The sequence below is a fragment of the Myotis yumanensis genome, unplaced genomic scaffold, assembly GCF_028538775.1.
Source record: "Myotis yumanensis isolate MYYU_CA2020_CCGP unplaced genomic scaffold, mMyoYum1.0.hap1 SCAF_9, whole genome shotgun sequence".
In the NCBI taxonomy this organism is placed as follows: Eukaryota; Metazoa; Chordata; class Mammalia; order Chiroptera; family Vespertilionidae; genus Myotis; species Myotis yumanensis.
In genome coordinates, this window is record NW_027223760.1 from 80,303,259 (window position 1) to 80,326,112 (window position 22,854).

The 22,854-nt window shown below is 45.2% G+C and overlaps 2 protein-coding genes across 3 annotated transcripts; one reads left to right on the forward strand and one right to left on the reverse strand.

Annotated features, from left to right (window-relative positions):
* Nucleotides 1-311: 311 nt before the first annotated feature.
* On the reverse strand, nt 312-7,105 carry THAP5 (THAP domain containing 5). Of its 2 annotated transcripts, none has more exons than XM_070424798.1 (3): nt 6,953-7,105; nt 3,792-3,984; nt 312-2,993 (listed from the first exon to the last, which is right to left on the reverse strand). In XM_070424798.1, exons 1-3 carry the CDS (start codon nt 7,030-7,032, stop codon nt 2,085-2,087), a joined length of 1,182 nt encoding a protein of 393 aa, XP_070280899.1. In that variant the 5' UTR covers nt 7,033-7,105; the 3' UTR covers nt 312-2,084. The 2 variants fall into 2 exon arrangements, with proteins under 2 accessions (XP_070280899.1, XP_070280900.1); XM_070424799.1 differs by having other exon boundaries at nt 7,005-7,065.
* Nucleotides 7,106-7,336: 231 nt separating this feature from the next.
* Nucleotides 7,337-11,716, forward strand: DNAJB9 (DnaJ heat shock protein family (Hsp40) member B9). Its single transcript, XM_070424800.1, has 3 exons — nt 7,337-7,401; nt 8,892-9,118; nt 10,265-11,716. The coding sequence occupies exons 2-3, from the start codon at nt 8,902-8,904 to the stop codon at nt 10,705-10,707; spliced, it is 660 nt and encodes a 219-aa protein (XP_070280901.1). The 5' UTR covers nt 7,337-7,401; nt 8,892-8,901; the 3' UTR covers nt 10,708-11,716.
* Nucleotides 11,717-22,854: the final 11,138 nt, after the last annotated feature.

Consider the following 22,854-nt stretch of genomic DNA (forward strand, 5'->3'; position numbering starts at 1 on the left):
CAATTTTTGTCCAATAATCAAGAAAATTTAATCTATGAATTTACTTTTTTCGACACACTGTACTTTGAACATTAAATTTTATTTTCCAGGAAATATGAAATAACATAGTTAAGTGGTGTGTGTGTGACAGATTTATAGCTCAGGGTAAAAGCTGACAGCAGTCAGGATGATATGGAAGTGGGGGACTGAAAATTAGCTAAGTGATTCCTATAATAATCCAGTAAAAAATAAACTTGGCTAGAACCCCCCAAAAAATTTAGAGATTAACAGGTTAAGAACATCCAAAACTGAATATAGACAAGCCAAGCAAATATCTTAAATATTATGATTTATTAAGTTTAAAGAAATAAAGCTAAATAACTTTAAACAAATAGAAGTTACAAGGTATACAGTGATAAACTGAGTTGTAACATTTTTAGATGATTTACAAAGGCCATTTTCATCTGTATTAATTTTAAAGAAGTATTAGCAAAATGCAACATGGGAATACTTAAAAGTAACATATTAAATCTACCATGTTAAGTTTTCCCCCCCGTGGTCACCCAATAATACCTCTAATCAACTTTTTATAACTAGCTAACATATATTCATATAACACCAGCTACTTTTATTAGCCTGAAAAAAGTAAGCAATAGCCAAAAATAATCACCATGCATTTACAGAACTGTTGGTATACTATTTGCTGTGCAGTCCACTAATATTTATTGAGCTCCTATTTTCCAGGACCAAAAACATAATTGCTACCTTATAGATTTGTCAAAGCTGTCCCTCAAGATAATAGCATTTTTTATATAAAAGAAAATGTCGTTTGCCAACCTAATTTAAAAAAAACACTAAGAATCATATTTATAGAAACTTGCTCAATACCATAAATAGTAACATATTTAATTATACTAACTGCCAATTTGAAGAGATCACTGATTTTTCATTGTTACCACTGTTTTTGCTTTTATATTTTTTCTTAAATTCATATGAATATATGCAGTATTTTTTGTTTATATCTCATCACTGATTTTTCCTACTTCTCTCCTGAAGGTCATCATGACATATCTATAATTTCTTTCATATAAATTTTAATAAAATATTCAAAAGTGGGAATGTATAGTATTAAGTATTACTCTATTATTCTGGAATTTAAAAAATAACACAAGCACACATTTTAAAAATCTATACATATTAAATAGATACAAACTGATTTCTAAAATATAGTAATATATATTTAAAAAATGAACCTCATTGAAATTTTTGGTTTATAAATTATAATCTTAAATATAGGATGTGAAGAAGTTTAAATGACTATGTATAATTATGGTCAACCTCATATAAGGTACTGAAATACACATTCTTTTAAGTTTAAAGTGCCTTTCCTAAGAACTGGACTAATGGTAGTTCCTCATTTTAGTTCAACTGGAATCAAATTATAAAAGGAATATTTTCCTTTTGTTATTATGGATAACTTTAGGCAAAAGGTCAAACAGCATAGAATTCCACAAATATTGAGGATAATTCAATCGTTAATAATTTCAAATTCTGGCCCACACCCAGTATTATGTAAGTACAGATTACCTTACAGAAAAGTTGTTCTAGTAAAAGTATCTGACTGGAACAGGAAGGAACTATAAGGGAACAGACTTCATTAGAGATCTCATAAGTGCCCTTATTCTACAGGTTAGAGACTGAGGCTCAATCTTGATAAGTAACTTGCCTAAGTCATATGCCAACGATAGAACCAGGCCTGATCCTTTTATTCTGGGATTGTTTTTTCCCCCTTTCCTTTTATTTTATTTATTTATTTTTACCATATCTGTGTTCTCTCATTTTAGGACAAACTCATATTACTTATTCACTATTTTTTAACTCTAATTTGGAAATGACCCAGTAATAGAACTTTTTATCTACAGCGCAACAACACTCTAGTTTTTAAAAAAAAAAAGAGCACTATAAGAACAGGACACAGTTCATAATGTTAGGGCACTTTTTGACCTTCGTTAAGCAGAGAAATTTATGCAGGAAAAAGTTCACTTTACATATAATCTGGTTTGGCTGCAAAATGCTTACATGAAAGTCATAGCTTTGAGATGCCTTTATATCATAGTAACTTCATATGTTGTGAAATGGTTTTCTATAATCTTGACATTTTCTTCAGAGAGCCAGTTCTCCTGTTTTAGCTGCCTTATAAGAGCTTCCAAAGACTTCAATCTCCCTAGAGTCTGTTGCTCTTGTAGCTCAAGAAGAGTAATCTTTGAATGTAGTTTACAGACTTTCTGCCAAAGATACTCCTTATTTATATCCTGTCTGCAGTAAGAATGTTCAAGTTGTAAGACTCCTGTCTCATAGTCTAGCTCCTTACAGGAGTCTTCACTGTCTGTGTCTTCCATTTCTACAGTTTCTTTTTGGACAGGCATAAAAGAATTAATTGTAGGTTTGGAACTCTCTGTGGGTACATAAATGGCAATGATAGATTCTTTATTTGGGTTTAATTCTTCAACCGTTTGGGTAATTGTGCTGAGTAAGAATGAATTTTCCTGTGCTGACTTAATTTCCACTGAATTATTTATAATGTTTGGATTAGCAAGATGATTGGTAGTTATTTCAAGCACTTCTTGGGTTTCCAAAGACTGCTGAATACTTTCTGAATTTGAAGTTGTCAAAGTAATAGTTGTCGAATTTAGATTCTCAAAAGATGTGTGAAAACCACCTATGTCTTGGTTAACTGATGTTTCCAATGTAGATTCTGGTTTTCCAGTGTCTTCCAGTTTAACTAGATTAAGAGTTAATATGTTATTGTGTATACTTCCTGCTTTTGGAGCTGGTGGCTTCACCAACGCAGATGAATGTAGTGATTCTGCATGTTCAGGGAGGACTCCTGTATTAACTGTATTTTTCTTTGGCTCTTTTGATGCAAATGATTCTTGTGACTTGGCTTTCAGGCACACATCTTTCTCATACTCTATTTTTTTCTTCTGACAGTTGTTTTTGGAAGGGTCTTTTTCCTAGAAAATAATATTTTCAAATATTATTTTTATATATTTTTAGTATATACTAAATACAGTGGGGCCTTGACTTACGAGTTTAATTCGTTCTGTGATGGAGCTCATAACTCAAATTACTCGTATGTCAAATCACTGCTGCGCCAACTAGCGGTGGGGTATCTGAAGCTGACTTGTAACCCGAATTTTTTTGAGCTTGCAACTCAAAGCAAAAAATCGGCCGAGAGATGGCTCGGCTCGTATCTCAAAAAAACTCGTTAGTCGGGACACTCGTAAGTCAAGGCCCCACTGTATACTAAAATATATTTTTAGTATACTTTCAAATACTAAAAAAGATGTCCTTATTAGGCTTGTTCTCTTATTAGTCAGTGTTGAATACTTAATTACAACTTTAAGCAGTATATTGGCCAAGAAAGTTTATTCAGTTAAAAAAAATTCTAACTATATAATTCAAGTAGACTTTCAAGTGTTTTTTAAAAAGCATTTAGCATCCTCAATATATGAAGGAAACATTTCAGATCACTCAAAGACCAGTAAAAATATCTTAGATCATTAACTTATGATGAGTTAATGACTTACGTCTGCTATTATTTTGCTCCTCTTAAGCTACGCTTCACAATGGTTTAAAGTTTTAAAAGTTTATCATGTTTAGTAAAAGCATCAATTAGTTTTCTTTTGCTCAAGTATCCGTTTCCCCAGCACTTATCTTTCTTTCCTTCTCCTGCCTTCCACCTAATTACCTGCCACTCTGCAATCCACCCCCCTGTTCAGCTTTCTCCCCTCTTGCCCCGCCTCCAATACCTGACTGTCTTCAGGCAAAGAAAATATTGTTGGAATTGCAGTTTGTTTCAAATATCGAATCCCCCATCTGATGTCAAGAGAGTCAGGAGTGAAATGGTCACTACACAGGAACTGGTATTTACTGGGCATCCATGAATCTCGTTTCATGTTCTTTAACCATTTTTCAAGTCTTTCTTTGTCATGTAGAGGAAACCTGAAATTAAAAAAGGAAAATTTTGCTGTATTTTTACAATTTTGCCAGATTCCAGGCCTGCGTGTATAGGTAATCTATGCATCAAGTGCTGCAAGAGCAAGACAACCAAACTCAAACATAAGAGCACCTTCGTGACAATTACACCACATCAGCTCTGCAGCAAAGAAGACGAAGACGGAAGATGAGCAGGCAGAGCTTTGTCTGAGCAGAAGGGCTGGTAAAACAAAGCTCAGAGTCCCTTCAAATAAACACATGTCTCCCAACAAAAAATAAAATCTATTCATATTTTCTGTGAATTATGTTCTACTTTTATTTTGTTGTGTAGTTTGCCTAGAACTAGGAAAGAGCTTTGTATAAACGACAAAGTCCTATTCAAATGTATTTCATACTAATACTACAAATGAAACAATTTCTTGTCTATAATGTTTAAAAATATTAAGCTTTAGGCTCTTATTTATGTTTATATATATATATATGTACATATATGTATATATATAAAAGCCAAACGACCAGTTATGACAAGCACTGTAGCCAGCCAACTGGCCCTATGGGGGCGGGGCCGTCCAGCCAACCTCCTGTGGCCCCTCCCAATAGCCAGCCCACCAATGCAGGTATTCATGCATTAGTGCAGGTATTCATGCATGGGGCCTCTAGGGCATATGCATGTATGAGTATATGTATGTGTGTGTGTGTGTGTGTGTGTGTGTATTTAAATATATTTTTATTGGTTTCAGAGAGAGGAAGGGAGAAGGAGTGAGAGAGAGAAACATCAACGATGAGACAGAATCATTGATCAGCTGCCTCCTGCACGCCCCCTACTGGGGATTAAGCCAGTAACCCCGGCATGTGCCCTGACCAGGAATCAAACCTTGACCTCTTGATTCACAGGTTGAAGCTCAATCACTGAGCCACACCAGCTGGGCTATGTTAATATTTTTAAAACAAGGAGAAGTTAACTCAAACAAATGGTTTAGCTGACAATAAAATGAACACCAAGTCTTTTAAGATACTAATATTCCATTCTCTTTACCAGAATCACCGTCAATTCTATCCGCATGTAATATAGTCCAAAATTCCTAGGCTTCCTATAACCAATGAACTGGGAACTCTAAAATTCAAGTTCTGAAAGAGAAAATGACACAAGAAAAGAACAAAACATGTCCTTGAGAAAAGACAGACTCAGATCTATTTTATAATATGAAACGAATGAAACAGAAAAGACAGAGAAAGTTGATAGCTCTTTATACGTGTGCTGACAGTGGCCTTACTTTAGAGTAAGCTCTGGCAGATGGCAATGTTTCTTATAGGCAAAACTAGACTAACGGCAGACTTTTACAGAAAACTTTTCCCTGCCAGTCTAAATAGGTAAATGGATTTGGATTAAACTTTATTAAACACTTAACAGTCATTTATTTTTCTTTCAATGATTTTACAAGAACACATCCCAAGACACATATTACATAATAATCTCCTTTTAAAAAATAATAACAACATAAGGTTTTCCATACAAAAAGCAGGGCTCTCCATCCCCCGCAATCCCAATAATGTGCCTTAGGCGTTGTCATTCCAGAACAGGGAGCTTCAGGCCTGAAGTAAAACAGGCTTCAGAAAATAAGTGTGTGTGTGTGTGTGTGGGGGGGGGGGGGGGGGGGGGCGGATTGAAGAGAGGCAACCGGGTTAGAGCTAAGTGAACTATTTTCAAACACAGGAAAAAAGGAAACAGAATATTCTAAATATGTTGCTTTCCATTTGAGCATGAAGTGTGTGCCCAGTGCTGATTTATCCCTTTACACATTAAGTGTTGGGGTCCAGCCCCAGCAGGTCCAGGGGTTCCCAAAGGTGTGGACGGAGTTGGTGAAGGAATGACACAGAGACAGCGTTCAGTTGATCAGCAGCCTAGCCAGGTTCTTCCTTTATTCTCCTGTTACATCTGTATTTATACCAGTTGAGTTTAATCCTATCCATTCTATTCCAAAGGTTAGGGCATTCCAAGGTCACTACTCTATTGTTCTGTTAAGCTACAAGGAAGTAACTGAAGGAGATTATCCTAAATAAAGATTATTTAGCTTAAGCGTGATTGTTTGTAGTTAAAGTGATTAACTACCTGCCTGGCACTTAAGGGATTTTACTGATTTATTTCCTTCCTTAGTCCTGTTAATCCCTAACTCCAGGGAAAAATCCCCACCTGGGGAAACAACCTTTCTCGGAGAGGTGGCCTTGGTTAAAACACATAGCGCTAAGAAGGGGAGCAAACATATTAAGAACAGTATGCCATATACCCCAGGTCCCTTGAAACATATGCTGTGCAGATGTTTATTCCCTGCAGCAACTGTGTCAAGCGGCAAGGATGGACCGGTTTCCGGAAATTAAGTGTGAATTAGGAACTATTATAGCTCCAGTCCCTTTACAGATGAGTGATCATAAGCCCAGAGGGTTGAAATCATTCGCTGGTTAGTGGGGCCAGGATCTGAACCTACCAAGTGTGGACTCTACAAACTAGGACACAAGACTGCCTTCCGGTTCTTCCGAAGAATGAGGATGGACTTGCATGGAAATATCTGGTGGTCCCCACCCCCTCCGTCCAGAAAGGCCCCGTTTCCTCGGGGAAGGTGGAATTAAAGGACACCCATGACCCAGCTCGCGGCCGGTAAAGGACCTGGAGTGCCCCCTCCCGGTGGGCAGGTGTGAGGTCCATGCAATGGGTCCGGGGAGGCGGGGTACCGCTCTGAGAACCGCCTGGCAGACCTGTCTGTTTCCAGGGCGCTGTCAACACCCCAACAGGTCCCTGTCCCCGAAGCGGGCCCGGCGTCCTGGCCCAGCGAGAGCGCGTCCAGATAGAGCTCGAGCCTTCACGCCCCGCTCCCGCAGGGCCAGGCCGCGCCCCGGGACACCCCGAACCCCGACCCCAAACGCCCTAACCCCGCGGCCCCAAGGCAAGGCTGACGCTTCTGCTCTAGGGACTACTCACGGGTAAAAACTCAGCTTGCGGTCCTTACTGTTCCGTCCCCGCCGGTTCTTACAGCAAATCGCTGCGCAATAGCGAGGCATCGCTCCGGCGCGGCCCGCGAGGGAGACCCGACGGACTGGGGCACAGGTGGGCCCTCCTCCTCAACCCCAGGCCGCCCGCGCCACCGCGCCTGCGCGCGGACGGGGTAGAGGAAGACACCGCCCACGGCGAGTCACTTCCGCTTCTGCGGGCTTCAGCACCGCCCCCTCGGGGGGTGGGCCCGGAAGTGACGCATAGGCTGAACAGCAACAACAGTTTTCCACGTGCGCGTAGGGCGCCACGGTCACGTGGGGCGGCAGGAGCCAATGGGGGAGCGTTTCGTGTAGGTCTTAGGAGGTGGGACGCCTGCTGCGCGCCAGTCGGGAGCCGGCGGAGAGGGAACGGGGTGGAGGTGAAGGCAGGAGGGCGAGGTAGGTGTCCCAGCGGCTGCGGGGCGCGCGCCGGCTCCGGGGGAACTCCGGTCCGAGTGAGGGGCTGGGCCGAGCCTCTGTGCGAAGCCCGTCGCAGCCGCAGCCGCCGGGGGGCGCGGCGTTTGGCGCGTTCCGGGCCTGGGACGGCCTTTGTGGGCTGACGGCCTCCTCGCCCCCCGCGGTGGCCGGAGGGCTCGGGGCTGCCTGGGGTCCTTGAAGGAGGTTATGGGGAAGAGGGGGCGGTCGAACCCCTGAGGAGTGCGCGTCGCGTTGGGGCGTCGGACCGCTCGTCCGGGGAAGGGAGCCGGGGCGGCGGTCTGCCCGGAGGCGGCGCCCGGACGGGCGGGGCGTGGGTCGGCGCCTCTGGCGGAGGCTGCTCCGTCCCACCCTGCGGGCCGCCGCCTCCGGTGTCCCGCCTGGGCTGCCGTCGGGCGGGTCCCTGTCGGGCATGGAAGTCGGTGCGATGCAGAAGTCCGGCTCCTAAAAAGGGTCAGACATTCGGTGGCGACGGGAATGGCGTTTGTTAGGCCTATTCGGTGCTTCCCGCGGGGCCGACACCCGCCCTGCGCCCGGGACCCCCCGCAGAGCCGCGGCCTCGGCCCTGCCCTCTAAGCCCGGAGTTCGTGCTTGACCCCTGGGTGCCCGTGGCCGTGACTGGGGGCGGGGAGCAGGGATCCACCTGCTCATCACGCCCCGCGAGGGCCGCGGGGGAGGAGGGCAGGCGTCTCCCCGAACCCCGGTGTCTTTCGTCAGCCGCGGATGTCATCATCAGTTGTCCGGGACCCCTGGGCTGCGCAGCCCTCCTCCCTCGTGATGTCTGCACCCGCGAGGCCTGGGAGCTGAGTCTCCCCTAAGGTTAGGGAACTGCCTGCCCGGCCGCCGGGAAGCTCCCAGCAGCCTCCGCCCGAACCCCAGGGTCTGCATTCTGCTCACTGCGGGGACCCAGACGTGTTGACCGTGTTTAATCCTGGGGACCCGGCAGCTGGGAAAATGCCTGCCTTCCCCGCGTCGCCGCCCCGGCCTTGCTGTGCGGCTGAGAGTTGGTGTGGGCAGCCCGGGGTCCCCCGGGGAAGTGCGGGCCGAGAGCTTCGCGGGCGGTAATGCACCGCTTTTCCCTTTTCCCTGAAGCTGAACTACTGTTCTCACTCCCTTAGAGCATGAATTCCTGAAGCTTGAGGTCCTTTTAAAGGATATTGTCCGGGTTGCCCATCTTTCCCACAACATTAACCGGGGAAAGTCAGTTGTGGGGTATTCTGTGTGTCTGTGCGTGGCCTGCTCTGTTAGGGGACAGGCAGACACATGTTTTTCTCAATGGCCGCATCGCATTTGCTCTGGAGGAGGTGACAGCCAAGGCCAGGGCAGGGGAGCCCGCATAAAGGAAGGAACGGAGTCAGGGGCAGGCTGCCCTGTGCCCTACAAGTTTATCGGGTTTGTCTTGGAAGGAAGTGTTAGGATGAGCTCCAGGATAACGTCTGTCTTTTCTCTTTCAGGATATTGGAAATGGCTACTCCCCAGTCGGTTTTCACTTTTGCCATCTGCATTTTAATGATAACGGAATTAATTCTAGCCTCCAAAAGCTACTATGATATCTTAGGTTTGCCAAAATCGGCATCGGAGCGCCAAATCAAGAAGGCCTTTCACAAATTGGCCATGAAGTACCATCCTGACAAAAATAAGAGCCCTGATGCGGAAGCAAAATTCAGGGAGATTGCAGAAGGTAAGTCGGTGCCTGGCTCCGAGGCCTCACGAGTGTTAACAGTAAAGGAGCCGTAGCTAAGGAGAGTGTCTGTATTGAAAAGGGAGATGGGAGGGGAGTGGGAGCTACATTTCAACATAGTGGATAACTGATTCCTGAATGGGTGGATAAAATGGTGGTATTTTTTTTATTGGCATACAGATCTAAATGTGTTGAAAATTGATTTTATTATTTGTAAAATTGCTTATTGTTTCTGTGTCAAAAGGAATTTTGCTACCCAATACTTATAAACTAACTTATGAAACAATGTTTAAGTATGGAGATTAAATATAAAAAAATATTAGATGTAAAAAATTTAAATAGACTGAAATGCCTTGGTATTTTTTTTTGCCTTCCTTGATCTATATTACAAAGCAAGATTTGTCTTTAAAGGAACAGTATAAAACAAATTTTTACTTAAGACCAGTTCTAAAATAAATTGCATCTCCTGAACATTCAGTAATTAATGGGGGGAGATAACTGAGTAAGGAGTTGGAGTTAAATATTTACTTTAACTACCACGGAAGTGAAAAATCTGATTCCTCTTAATTTGTTATATTTGACCATCAAATTCTTTAATAGAAGTAATGATTTTACATAAATAATATGAAGAATAACTGTGATTGTTGCCCCCATTTATTTGTAGCTATGGTAGCATTCATTTAACAAATATTTATTGGATATTTACTAGGAGCATGCATTGTGCTAACTGCTTATAGTATGCAATGAACAAGACAAAGTCCTGCCTTTTGTAACTTTAACTGTATTCTTTTTTTAATATATTTTTTATTGTTGATAGTATTATAGGTATCTCCTATTTCTCCCCCCTACCCTCTGCCTCCTGGCTCCTCCTCCCCCTGCCCCCCAGGTCTTCACCACCATATTGCCCATGTCCATGGGGTATGCATATAAGTCCTTCGGTTTCTCTCTTCTTGTCCCCCAACCCCACATCAAGGTATATCAGTCTGTTCCATGCCTTCCTGCCTCGGGTCTCATTTCATTGGTCATTTATTCTTATTTTTGTATACTTTGGTTTTACTTATCATGTGAAAGCCTCTAAAATAGAGTTGAATGTACTTATTGAAGAGGTATGTAATCTTGTTACTAAAGTATCTTTATTTCTTTCAGCCTATGAAACACTGTCAGATGCTAATAGGCGAAGAGAGTATGACTCTCTTGGACACAGTGCTTTCACTAATGGCAAAGGACAAAGGGGTAGTGGAAGTCCTTTCGAGCAGTCATTTAACTTCAATTTCGATGACTTATTCAAAGACTTTGGTTTCTTTGGTCAAAACCAAAACACTCGGTCTAAGAAGCACTTTGAAAATCACTTCCAGACACGCCAGGATGGCTCTAGTAGACAGAGGCATCACTTCCAGGAGTTTTCTTTCGGAGGGGGACTGTTTGATGACGTGTTTGAAGACATGGAGAAGATGTTCTCTTTCAGTGGCTTCGACCCCACTGGCCGGCACCCTGAGAATAGATTCCATGGATCTAGCAAGCACTGCAGGACTGTCACTCAGCGCAGAGGAAACATGGTCACTACATACACTGACTGTTCAGGACAGTAGTTCATGTTCTTGGTTCTCACAAAGCCCAGCTAGGTGACTGTTCTTCAATATCTATGATGCAAAACAGTTTTCTGTGAACTATTTTGACAAGTGCATGATTTCACTTAACTTGATACAGCTGTTAAATATATTTAAATTGTTTTTGACAAATTAACGTTCAGTTAGTAGAGAAATTGTTAATTATTAATTTCTCTGATTAGTAAAGGGTCTTGAAAAAGAAAACAGAGATGTAATTTTGCCTGGTCTTTTTTCTCCACCTGTGGCCAGATTTATTACCAGTAAAGGAATGAGTTTGCCTGATTTATATTTAAAGGTTAAACTCTTAAATTTATTTTAGATTTAAGTTGTATGAACTTGAATGATTTTTGCAGTGAAACCTTTGCTAACTTGAAATTGCATGCCCTGTAGCATGGCTGACGTGAGTTGCTGAGTGTACGTGGAACTGGACAGTGAGTCGTTAGGTAAGAGCAGTGCCTTGGTAAACTTCCACTGAACGCTTCGGGAAGGCGTGGTTTAATATTTACCACGGGGCCATTTGGAGTAAAGGAAATGATTGTGCTGCTCATAGTCACTTGTGCTGAAAAAAGTTGGGAAGTTGTGAAATATTGCCAAGAGATTGTTACATGTTTGGCCCCTGGCTAATGATTTTGTAAGGTTGGAATCATGGCTACTTCACATATCTTTTCACATTTCTTTCTTAATTGTTGGCTCTCTATGTCTTAATACGGATTTATGTTTTTGTGTATGTGTGTTTCCTCTTCTTTGCATTCATCTTTATCTAGGAATTGACTAATACCTCATTCTGTTCATAAAAACAGTAATTTCTGCTCAACCTTATTATGTGCAATATTTTTAAATTCTAAGAAATGTGTGCTTTTGTTTTCAGATAGACTTATTTCTTTAGTTCCGCACTTTCCCACATTATACTCCGTATGAGTATTAATCCTATGGATACATTTTAAAAGTAGTAAATGTCTCATACAATGTGTGTGAGTGAGAAAAATACAATATTTACAATATATAATGTTCTCTGGTGTCATTTCTTTGTTAAAAGTTTACTCTGCAATTCTGAAGGTATGCTTACGCTCATCACAAACCATATTCCAGAAGTTACCTTGCTTTCTTTCATCTTCCCTCACATATTTTGGTAGTTTGAAGATTTTGTGAATTATATTTTTGGTGTATTTTGCTTGCTAGGAACCAGGTATTCATGCCATTGAGTCATTCCTCTTTAGACCAGGCGGGGAAAAAGCAGAGGCTTTGCATAAAACTCCACTTGGTAATGATCATTGAAGAAGGTCAGTTTATATTTACATACTTTAATTTCCTGGAAATTAAGTTGATGTGTTCGATAATAAGAAAATAGCCATACCTTGAATTTTGGTCTGAGGATTCTTTGTAGCCTATCAAACAAAATAAGTGAGGGGGATTAACTCTAAGGATTATTTTTATACTGTTAGCATCTGTTCCCTTTTCTCCAGGACCTGATTGTCTTCCTTTTTTCCCCATTTTGAACATTTATATGAACCCCCCACTCTTTTTTTTTTTTTTTAACCTCCTTTTGGCTCTGCAAAGGTGATCACAGTAATCTGTGATATGGGAAAAAGATCAAATTTATTCGAAGAGTGATCTGAAGAGAGTTATGGTACATGTGTATAGTATTGCCTTGCTTTTCTTTGTTATGAACATGCAGCTCCAGATTAAAGCTGGATCATAAAGATAGGATACTTATGATTAAGAGCACATACATGATGATGAATGCATCCTAGGGAGCAAGAGTAGAAAAGCCCTTCTTATTCCCAGAGTGTTCATCGACTTCTCCGTGTTGGTTTGCCACCTGGAAAATACATAAAAATTATGACTGTAGAAAGCCAGTCTTGGGGAAGTTAGAGATGTCACCAAGATGGATAAAGAAAAGTACAAAGATACACGCATCCCACTCAGTCGTAGCTGGCCGTCTTTCTTCACTGAGGAAACAAGTCATCTGGGAAGAACTCCCCAAGCTTCCCGCCACCCTCGGGTCGCACCCCCGTTCCCTCTGCTTTTGTAGGCGTTCCTACCGTGAACACTTGACATTCCCACCTCAAGCCAGCCCCTCCACTGTGCCCTAATCATGTCAACTCCAGAAATTCAAATCTGCCCAGCAATGCCTCCCCGTCCTCTCACCAAGGGTTCACTTCCTGTCCAATCATTCCCTCCAGCAAACCACCCTTTGCTCTGTCTCCCACATTGAAAGCATGTTCTCTTGACTTCACATTCCCATCCAATTGCTGTTTCATTGTTCACCATTGTAGCAAAATTTCTCCAAGGAGTTTCCATTCCCACCCCTCCACCGAATCTCCTCAGGGTTCTGGAAGAGCTCCACATTGTAAAATCAATGTCAAGTAACAAATACATTGGCCATTTCTCAGGCCTCATCCCTCCCACAGTTCAACACTTCTGGAATTTTCTTCACGTGGCTCCCAGAACAGCAGCTGCTGCTTTTTCTCGTTCCCGAAGGCTGCTCCTTTTCAGTCTCATTTGTTGATCTCTCCTCCTCTTTCATCTTCTCAGTGCAGGTTCTTTCCTCCCCCCCACTTCCTTCTTCCCTCTCCGTTTCCCTTTCCCCCCCTTTCCTGTCTTATGTGGTTCCTGCTGTATAAAAATGCAGAAACCTTGAATTCAGTTTCATTTCACATGGAAGCACAGTAGTAACTGGGCTAAGGGCCTTTGACGTTGGTCCCTGGCCACATTTTTGCCAGCCCAGCCTTTTTTCTTTTCCCAGTTTCTCTGTGTAGTGACGTGAAGGTGTAGACTGCACACTCAGACATTTATTTTTACTTGTTGACTGTGTCTGAGATGGTCACATGCTATTTTCCTATGCCTTAACCTATTTTCCACATTAAAGAATAACATAGCTCTAGTGGGGTGCTCAGTGTTAGAGCATCAGCCCAAGGACTGAAGGGTCTTGGGTTCGATTCTAGTCCAGGGCGGTGGGGTGTGCATGGGAGGCAACCAATTGATGTGTCTCTCATTGATGTTTCTCTCTCTGTCTCTCCCCTCCCTTTCACTCTCTCTCAAAATCAATGGAAAAAAATATCCTCAGATGAGGATTAACAAAAAAACAAATAGAACCCCCCCCCCCAACATACAGTCTTTGCAGTCTTTAGTGCTGCTATTATTTTTAATTAAAAAATCACTTGGTGTATATATCTGTTGAGTTGGAGTTTAAGATGTAGTATTTGTTTTAATTATGTGGATTAAAAAATATATTGCCCAAAGTTAAAAAGGCTTTTTTCAAAATGGTTAATTCTTCATTTTTCCCCCACTGTTACTAGTAAAGAGGGAAAAAATGACCTTCCTTTCCATTTAGTTTCATTGCTTCATTAGCATTTGTGACAGCAGAAGCTGGAAATTTACAAATGTCTGCAGTTGTTTGCATTGTGGTAGGGAATACAACGTTGTTAATATCTATTACTGGGCCAGAAACAAATATGATTGTCAAGCATGATTTAGCCGGCGTAGAGCTTTGGAACAGCTGCCAAAAGTAACGGAGGGTGGAGGACGGTTTCACATAGAACATTTGCAAATAGCCTTTGCCACGCCCGCCCCTCCGCTTCCCCACTAGGTGGAGGCTGGGCTTTGCTTTATCTCTGTGGACAGCCCCGGCCCTGCAACATGGTGTCCAATGAACACTGTGCAGTTTCTCTCTCCGTGTCCCATGGCTCTGTGTCTGTCGCTGGCCATCGCTGTGCCCCAGGCATGGAGCGTGGTGTCAAACACACAGGGTGTGTAGGTGCCATGGCTGGAGGGAATTAGCCCTTTTCATGAACTTACCTATTTGCTAAAGTATGTTCAGAAACTTCTGCAGCTGCGGTCCACAGTTGAGCAATGAAAGACAGATAAAATGAGCATTTCCTGGCTGAGGAGGACCGAAGGAAGTGGCGAAGGGGGCATCACTAGCAATGCTCATTGCTAATCCTTAGCAGTTACCCTTAGCACCTCGCAAACAATTCAGCCTCCCTGCGCTCTGGTGGGGCAGATACCGTGATCTGTCCAGATGAGGAAACTTTCCTTAAATGGCTGAGAAGCAAACCGCTGAGGGGGTCTGCCTAAGCCTTTGACTTTTCAGGGCCCTGGGGTGGGGACACGTGGTGACTAACATACCTTTACTCCTCCTCCGCCTTCCCTTCCCTCAATAAAAAGGCTGCTTGAAATTTCAAGGACAATTTTGAAACATCCCCTTTCCCCCCTCGTTTTGCCCCGGCCCCGTGAAGAATTCAGAAAGCAAGGAACATCTATCGCTGTCATTAAAAAGTGAAAACAGAAGCTATTTGTAGCGGAAAAACATCCCATGAATGTGATTTCCTGGCGGTGGGTGGATTGACATGTTCAAAGCAGGGATGCCGGTTGCCATGGGCACCGATTCCACTTGCTCCGCTGGCTCCTCTCACTGGGCTGCTGCTGGAGGAGTAGCATCCAGCCAGGAATCACTGCGGATAGGTTTGTAATTTTTATGCAGTACCTTCTCTTTATAGATCCGTGCAGCTAACAGCTGCAAACTGTGTCCGTCCCTTTAAGGGCAGCGTTTCCCCCAATCTCTCAGGAACATAAGCTGCAGGAGGAGGCGGGGGTGCCTCTTCTCTGTTCTGAAGCATCTCATCCGTAACTGGCTGTAAATAAATATTTGGCCGAGATGGGGGCCGGCGGGCTGGATGCCTGGTTAGCGTGCACCCGGGGTTCAGCTCTATGGGCAGGGAGGCTGGAGAGAGAAGTTGGGATACAGAAGAACGGGAAAGGGAAGGGGGAGTGTCAGGGGAGGGGGGCCAGCAGGCATTCTGGCCTGTGATCATTCACAGGACACAGTGAACGCTGACCTTCCTCGGGGGCAGGGAGCTAGCGTGAGGGACAGGAGCCCACTGCCTTCTTGAGAGACTGGAGTCAGATCCACCCAGAGCAGTTACATTGCATTAGCCTGGTGATGTTCGCCGCCCTGCAACCCTCTTCCTTCGCCTCTCCCATGAATACAGGGTCTGATACAAGTGAGAAATGGGGGTGGCGGAGGCGGGGGGAGGGGGCGGGGTGTACCCTCCCTGCCTGGAGGGCCAGAGTGGTTCCCTGGCGCTGACCCAAAGAATGAAGTTTGGCCTCATTCCTTTCAGTTCTCAGGGTCATTGCGAAAGAAGCACTTTCCTTCCCCAATGATGGAGCCTTCTGCCCACGCCTTTGCCTTTGACTCCCGCAGGGAAGGCGCCTGCTCCTTGCAGGTGGTGGCGAGCACTTGCCGTCTAAAAGGATGGTTCCAGATGGCGATGGAGGTGGCCAGGACTCGGAGTAACTCCCGCTCCCCGGCCCCCCGTCCAGGGTTGTCTAAGCAAGTCCTGGCGGTGGCTTTCGTATCTGCATGAGGAGCATAAGCAACTGCCTTCCACATCCCCACTTGTCCCCACACGCCCGGGGCTCAGCTCCTGCCCGAAGCACATAAGCTGACAGGTGAGCATCCGCAGCAGCAAGTCCAAGGCTGTCCCAGGCCGCCTGCTGCTGCGTTTATATCTGCATTTTTCCTGGTCGGGGATAAAACCATGACAGCAGGCTCCTCCTCCTCAGGGCCCCTGACCCCTCTGCTCTGCTGCCCCATGCAACCCCCATGCAGCCCCACGCAGACACACCTTTTCAGAGATTCCTCTCTCCCGCCCCAGGGTGCAGACTTCCCCGTCTCAGTTTACCTGTAGGTTCCAGTCTATTCCTCTCCTTCATGCATTTCCTCCTCCAGCCCCCAGCCGCCAGCCGCCGCCAGGGGCACCTTTGCTTTCAATCATCCTCTGCCCCTTGGCCGCCATGTTTGATCGTGATTTCGGATCATCTGATAAACTGACTCACAGTCAGTATTCATGGTCGATAAGAGCAAAGGGCATCGCTTCCCAGATGTTCTCACTGAAATCCCTCGAGGGGCTCCTGGCTCGCTAGGGGTGCTGCTCCCGCTCTATCCTCCTGAAGGTCTAAAGGTCTGCCCGCCCTGCCACTGGGGTGCCATCCAGGGGCGCCACCCTCCAGGTGGCTCCTCATCCTTTGTTCCCGTCTTCTTGAGGGAACATGGACATTTAAGGCTTTTGTGAGCCAGTGGCACTGCGGAGCACCCCAGCCCAGGCTCCGAAAGTAGGAGCGAAGGGCGAGAACTCACCGTCCCGCCAGCCCTCTGCTGGCATCCACGCAGGGACAGTTTCTAGGCTCCCGTAGGCGTCAGGGAGAGTGTAGAGCCTCTGACCCTGGAAGCTGTCATTAAAGTGCCACCAAGACGCTTCCATTGGCTCTGAGCTAGTTACAGGCTCATTTTATTTTTATTTATTTATTTGTTTTTTTATATCCTTACCTGAAGAGCCGAGGAGTAAGGATATTTTTTCTATTGATTTTTAGAGCGTGAAAGGGAGGGGAGGGGGGAGAGAGGGAGAATGAGAGAGGGAGAGAGAGAGTGAGAGAGAGAAGAGAGAGAGAGAGAGAGAGAGAGAGAGACATACATTGATGTGAGAGAAACACATCGATTGGTTGCATTCCACTTGAGCCCTGGGCCAGGGATTGAACCTGCAACCGCGGTATGTGCCTTTGCACAGGAATGGAAGCCACTCAGATATGTTCCATACGGATTCCGTATCGGTACTTCAGACACTAAGAAAAGCCATCGTGGGATTACAGGGCCTATTTGGGCAACAAAGTTTCTCTTCCTTTTTAAAGGACAAAGAGCCCAGCCAGTGAGGCTCAGTGTTGACCTGTGAACCCGGAGGTCACGGTTTGATACCCGGCCAGGGCACATGCCCGGCTTGCAGCCTCGATCCCCAGTATGGAGCACGCAGGGGGCAGCCAATCAATGATTCTCTCTCACCATTGATGTTTCTATCTCTTTTCTCCTCCCCCTTCCTCTCTGAAATCAATAAAAAATGTGTATAAAATAAAACCTAAAGGACAAAGGAAAGGGGAGAATGAGAGAGAATGGGTGAGAGACCACAGAGGGAGAGGACCACCAGCCCCAACACGTCCCTGGGAAGGCGCGTGGGCCGCCAGAGAAGGCCCAGCCTGGGCCGTGAAGGTTGAAGCATCACTGATGACCTGGCAGAGGGAGGCGCCAGCCAGGCTCAGCAACAGGCCCCAAGGGACGGTGCTGGGGGCCTCACAGACTGAGAGCCTCACAAAGACATGGAGCTCAGAGATTTGAGAAAAAAATTACAAAAAAAGAAGACACAATCCAACGGAGGGAAGGGAACGCAAACGCATCTGGGAAAATACTCTTCAGTCGGGAGCCCCAGCTGGAGGAAAACAGTGCGTCCGCCTGGACCCCGAGTGCAGGCAGCGTGGGAATTCTGTGCGGGTTGCAGGCTATTACACCAGCCCTGCAGGTGAGAACCCCTGTGGGGGTTAGTGCGCAGAGGTGTCTCATTAGGAAGCAGCGACACAGGAACTCAGTCCTCTTTGCTAACAGAATGGGCTCCTCCTTGTGCCCGTGAATAGACAAACCCTTGCACAAGCAGAGCCCATGTGGGGGCGTGTGCATAGGCCCAGGTGCCTGAAATGGTTCATCGTTTCCAGTCCACAGCGCAGCACAAATGTGATGATCCCCGCCTCTCGTAATCAGAGCTTCCGGAACGACTTGATAATGACAGCACTGACGAGGTTCTGCGCCCTGTTATAAGCACTTTGCATATTTCGTGAAATCCTTACAACAAAACCCCACATGGGTGCAATCGCTTCTCCTCCTCAGCAGGTGGGCCCAGGTGCAGAGAGCTCCATGACACTTGCCAAGGCTACACATTTCCCAAGTTCTCATCCTGGGATTCAAACCCAGGCAGATGGACTCCCAGTTCATGACTCTTGAGCACCACACAAGGCCTCTGTCTGGGGGCAGAAAGGCAGGCTCACTGGGCAATTCCATTTGTTAGGTTCACGACACCCCTGAACGGGACAGGCCCCCAGCCTATCCCTTTCATCCAGGCGTCTGCCTTCCTGGTTCCGCCTCCAACATACGCAGCTCCCGCCCGAGGTCTGGAGGACACAGGGTCCAAGGTTGAATTTTGAGGCTCCGGCACCTGACGTCCTCCTCTTTGGCACACTGAGCTGTGGTCTTTGAGAGACATGGGTGCTCTGGAGACTATGAAGAGCCCATTAGATCTGAGGGTCCCTCGTGCCTTCTGTCATTTTGTTCAGAAATTAGAACTACAGTGGATAGAGCAGGTTGTTTAAAATGACTGGAGTAGATGGCTCAGTGGTTGAGCATCATCCCATGCACCAAGGGGTCACCCGTTGGATTCCTGGTCAGGGCACATGCCCAGGTTGTGGGCTGGATCCCTGGTAAGGGGCCTGCAGGAGGCAGCCAATTGATGTTTCTTTCTCACATCGATGTTTCACTCTTTCTCCCTCCCTATTCCTTCCTCTCTAAAAACCAATAAAAACATAAATTGCCCTGGGTCATGTGCTTTTAGCTTTTGAGGTTTGTTTCTAAGTTGTCAGTCTTGATTCCACATTCCTAACCCCAGGAATTCAACCCCAAGTACATTCTGATGAGTGACAGGAAGTGATTGCTGTGGTGGCACTTTAACAGGGCGCCATTGAGTCGTCAACTCTAGCACGTAAAGTTTAGACTTTATAATGAAATGTTGATTAAACTGGGCTTTTTAGCTAGTGATGGTTACCTGTCAGCTAGCACAGTCTTTATAAAATAAAAGCCGAAGGGGCCACCACAAATCCTATGTGTAGCCATTAGCGACTTTATAATTAACAGCAATGATCACATCATTCTGATGAGTTGAATTGCTATTTCCAGGCACCCTTAAAAAACTAACAATTGAATGTCATTTGAAAAAAATTGACTGGCTACTTTCATCCCAGTGTTTTTGTCTGCATCTGGATAATGGACGAAAGAAACATAATCTATCAACCAGCAGGTATTTAAAAAAGACCTGAATTTGTATATTATAGACAAATCAATTACATGATTGCCTGAATTTATCAATTTTTGTTCAAAATTGACACGGGGTCTAAATGAACCTTTGCTGTTCAGTCAACCTTTAGATTTCAGAAATAATGAAATTCTAATTTTCACCACAAGGAGGCAGTGGAACACTAAAATTGTTATGAAATGCAGCTAATGAAACTACACAGTAGCAAGAAATAACTTAAAAAAAACATGTTGTCTAGAATTTAGTCATCTTGGTGGCCTTATGTTCACATGTAGTTCAACCTCTTTATAGTTTGTAATTTGCCTTCAAATTTCACCTTTAAACATATGGTTTACAAAATGGACAAAGTAAAGAACAATTATCAGTGAAGGGAAATACTTCACATTTTATCTTGAATGATCATGTGTAAAATCTCAAGTATTTTTGGGTGATGATCAATTTTCTTACAATAGCTGGCTGGCTGGTTGGGGAGTGAATATTTTTGAGGCTGGAACGTCAGTGGGAAATAGATCAGCTAAAGTATTTGCATGATAAGGTTGAGCATTGAAGCTGAGACTAAACTTAATTGAGAAGGTATAGATTTAATCTGTTTTTCTGGTCTGGCTTGTAGAGCCTTCTACCAAGAGAGAAAATCAGGCAAGCCTTCTATTTCTTGTCAAGTCAAAATTCTCTTCCTTCAGGAAACATTTCTGACCTCATTCCACCTGAAGCAGGTGCATCTTCTTGGGCCACAATCCCCTGGAAATGCTGTGAGAACCTTACAGGGCCCAGCTCTGGGGCCCTGAGAATATGCACAGTTAACCCTTGTACATCACGGGAATTAAGGGCTCGACCCCCGCATAGTCGAAAATCTGCATCTAACCTTGGCCTCTACAGTCGTCGGCCTTGGATCTGCGGATTCAACCAAAACGGGACTTTGCATCCATGATTAGGAACCCATGGTTGGAAATGCAAAAATACTGTTTTTGATCCGCGGTTGGTTGAGCCCCTGGATGCAAAACCTCACAGATATGAAGGGCCAACTTTATTTAAAAATCAGTGTGTGAGTGACCTGCACAGCTCAAACCCCTGTTGTTCAAGGGGCAACAGCTTCTGTGTCCCAGGGGAAGCTGATGGTGAGGGGCTGGGGCGGAGCTTTGAGAACACGTTTCACTGTGCGTCACTCAGCTTGTGCCAGCCACACTCTCGCGTCTGACGGGTGCCCCTTGTTCGTTTGCAGGGCTGGGATTCGGTTTGGCTAAATGTTGATTGCAGCCAGGTGGCTGTTGACTGTGGTGCAGGAAGTCTCCTTTGGCAGCTGGGCAGTGGAGTCCTTTATCAGGATTTGACCTGAATATTGTGCGCACTTTTGGGTGCATTCGTGGCTCAGGAAGTCTTGTGTGTATGTTGTGTCTCTGTGAGCACGCTGTCGCTTGAAGTGAGTCAGGGCTTGCTCTCACAGCCCCTGTAGGGAGCCACAACAGGACTTGATCTGTCGCATTGGTGCACCCAAGTCCCAATAAATGAATAACTTCATAATTACATTACCAGTGCGGATGCTATTTGGCACGTAATTCTTGCCTGAAATACTAGTACTGATGTAACATGAAGATCAGGGAAGGATTTGGTCCGACTCATTCAACCTAAATATCCATACTCATTAGTTAAATGGAAATTGGTTCATTGTCCCTATTAAGCTCAGTGAAAAAACAAAAGGGCCACAGTGTGTGCTGGTGTCAGCTTAGGATTTTTCATCATTCTGGCCACGAGTTTAGCGGCTAAATTGTAGGAATGGCTCTCCTGCCTCCGGGAGGAGGATGAAAATGGCCACACCCACCTGAACTGAGAGAGGCAGCTGGCAGAGACAACAATCTTCTCCGTAAAGTGCTATAGAATATTTAGTAAAGGCGATCTGTGCCACATTATGGGCTTCACCAGTCAGGTCTATTTCTTACCAACCACCCTTCTAGAAACAGAAGAATTATCAGCAGAAATGCATGGATCCGCTGAGGACACTATAACATGATGGCGACCTTTTAAAGACACTGAAGATAAAGCCGGCCGTTTACCAGCACGGCGTAATGGGAGTAAAACTTCATAGGGCACCTGCTCTAATTGCTTAACAAATCAACGCAGCAAGCAGTTAACCTGGCGGCCCCGCGGTCTGCACGGGTTCCCTGAGTCTCAGTTTCTTTCTTTCTTTTTTCCCCCCAATTTATATATTTATTTATTTTTAAAATTCTATTTTGTTAATCATCACCGAGGACATTTTTCCATTGGTTTTTAGGGAGAGTGGAAGAGAGAGGGAGAGACAGAGAGAAACATCGATGTGGAGAGACACATGGATTGGTTGTCTCCCTCAGGAGTCTGACTAGGGGAGGAGCCTGCAACCAAGGCACGTGCCCTTGACTGGACTCAAACCTGGGACCCGCTGGTCCACAGGCTGATGCTCTATCCATTGAGCCACACCGGCCAGGGCCTGAGTCTCAGTTTCCTTCTCCCTAAAACAAGGATAGACCTGATTCCAAAGGTCGTCCCCAGGATTCCCTGAGTTCAGTACAGTCCCGAAAAACATTCCTGCTCAATCCACGCCGGCTGCCCTGATTGCGGACCAGGTGTCTTGCTTTTAGCCCCACCCTGTGGTGCGTGGGCTGCCCGGCCTGTGCTGCTTTGCTCTGCTTGGTTCAGTGCCTCCCATGTCCCGCCCAGCTCTTCTCCAGCTGGGGCGCCCTCCCCTCGCTCACAGCCCCCCGCTGCTTCCCTCCCGTGGGGGCAGGGCTCCGGGGAAGGACTTCAGGCCCCGACAACACTGAGCGCCCTTCTGAGGTCACAGGTAAGGGGCCGGCTGACTCGTTGGTTTTATCATCTGAGTAAACTCTATAGATCGCCCCTGAGCGGCGTGTCTTTAGAAATCAATATTCATTATCGGTGTGGCTTAAGTGCCGGAGTCGCTCGGCTATTCCATGCAGTGCTCATTGATTCATTGATGGTAGGACCTCAGAATCTCCATGGAAAAACAATTAGTTCAGCTCCAGCAACGTGGCCATTACACTTCTTTCTGTCTCCAGCTAAGTTTTAGGTTCAACCACTATGTGTTTTAATTCTTTATGCCTTCTTTTAGAGAATCCTCATCCAGTTATTATATATATATATATATATATATATATATATATATATATATATGTGTGTGTGTGTGTATGTGTATATTTCAGAAAGGCAGGGAGAGGGAGAGAGAGATAGAAAC

What these genes read in the sequence shown, in the direction of transcription:
- DNAJB9 (XM_070424800.1), top strand. Translation starts at nt 8,902, where the DNA reads ATGGCTACTCCCCAGTCGGTTTTCACTTTTGCCATCTGCATTTTAATG. An exon ending in ATTCAGGGAGATTGCAGAAG is followed by an intron (nt 9,119 to 10,264) that starts GTAAGTCGGTGC and finishes TATTTCTTTCAG; the next exon opens with CCTATGAAACACTGTCAGAT.
- THAP5 (XM_070424798.1), bottom strand. Translation starts at nt 7,032, where the DNA reads ATGCCTCGCTATTGCGCAGCGATTTGCTGTAAGAACCGGCGGGGACGG. An exon ending in CGCAAGCTGAGTTTTTACCC is followed by an intron (nt 3,985 to 6,952) that starts GTGAGTAGTCCC and finishes TTTTAATTTCAG; the next exon opens with GTTTCCTCTACATGACAAAG. An exon ending in CTTTGCCTGAAGACAGTCAG is followed by an intron (nt 2,994 to 3,791) that starts GTATTGGAGGCG and finishes ATTATTTTCTAG; the next exon opens with GAAAAAGACCCTTCCAAAAA.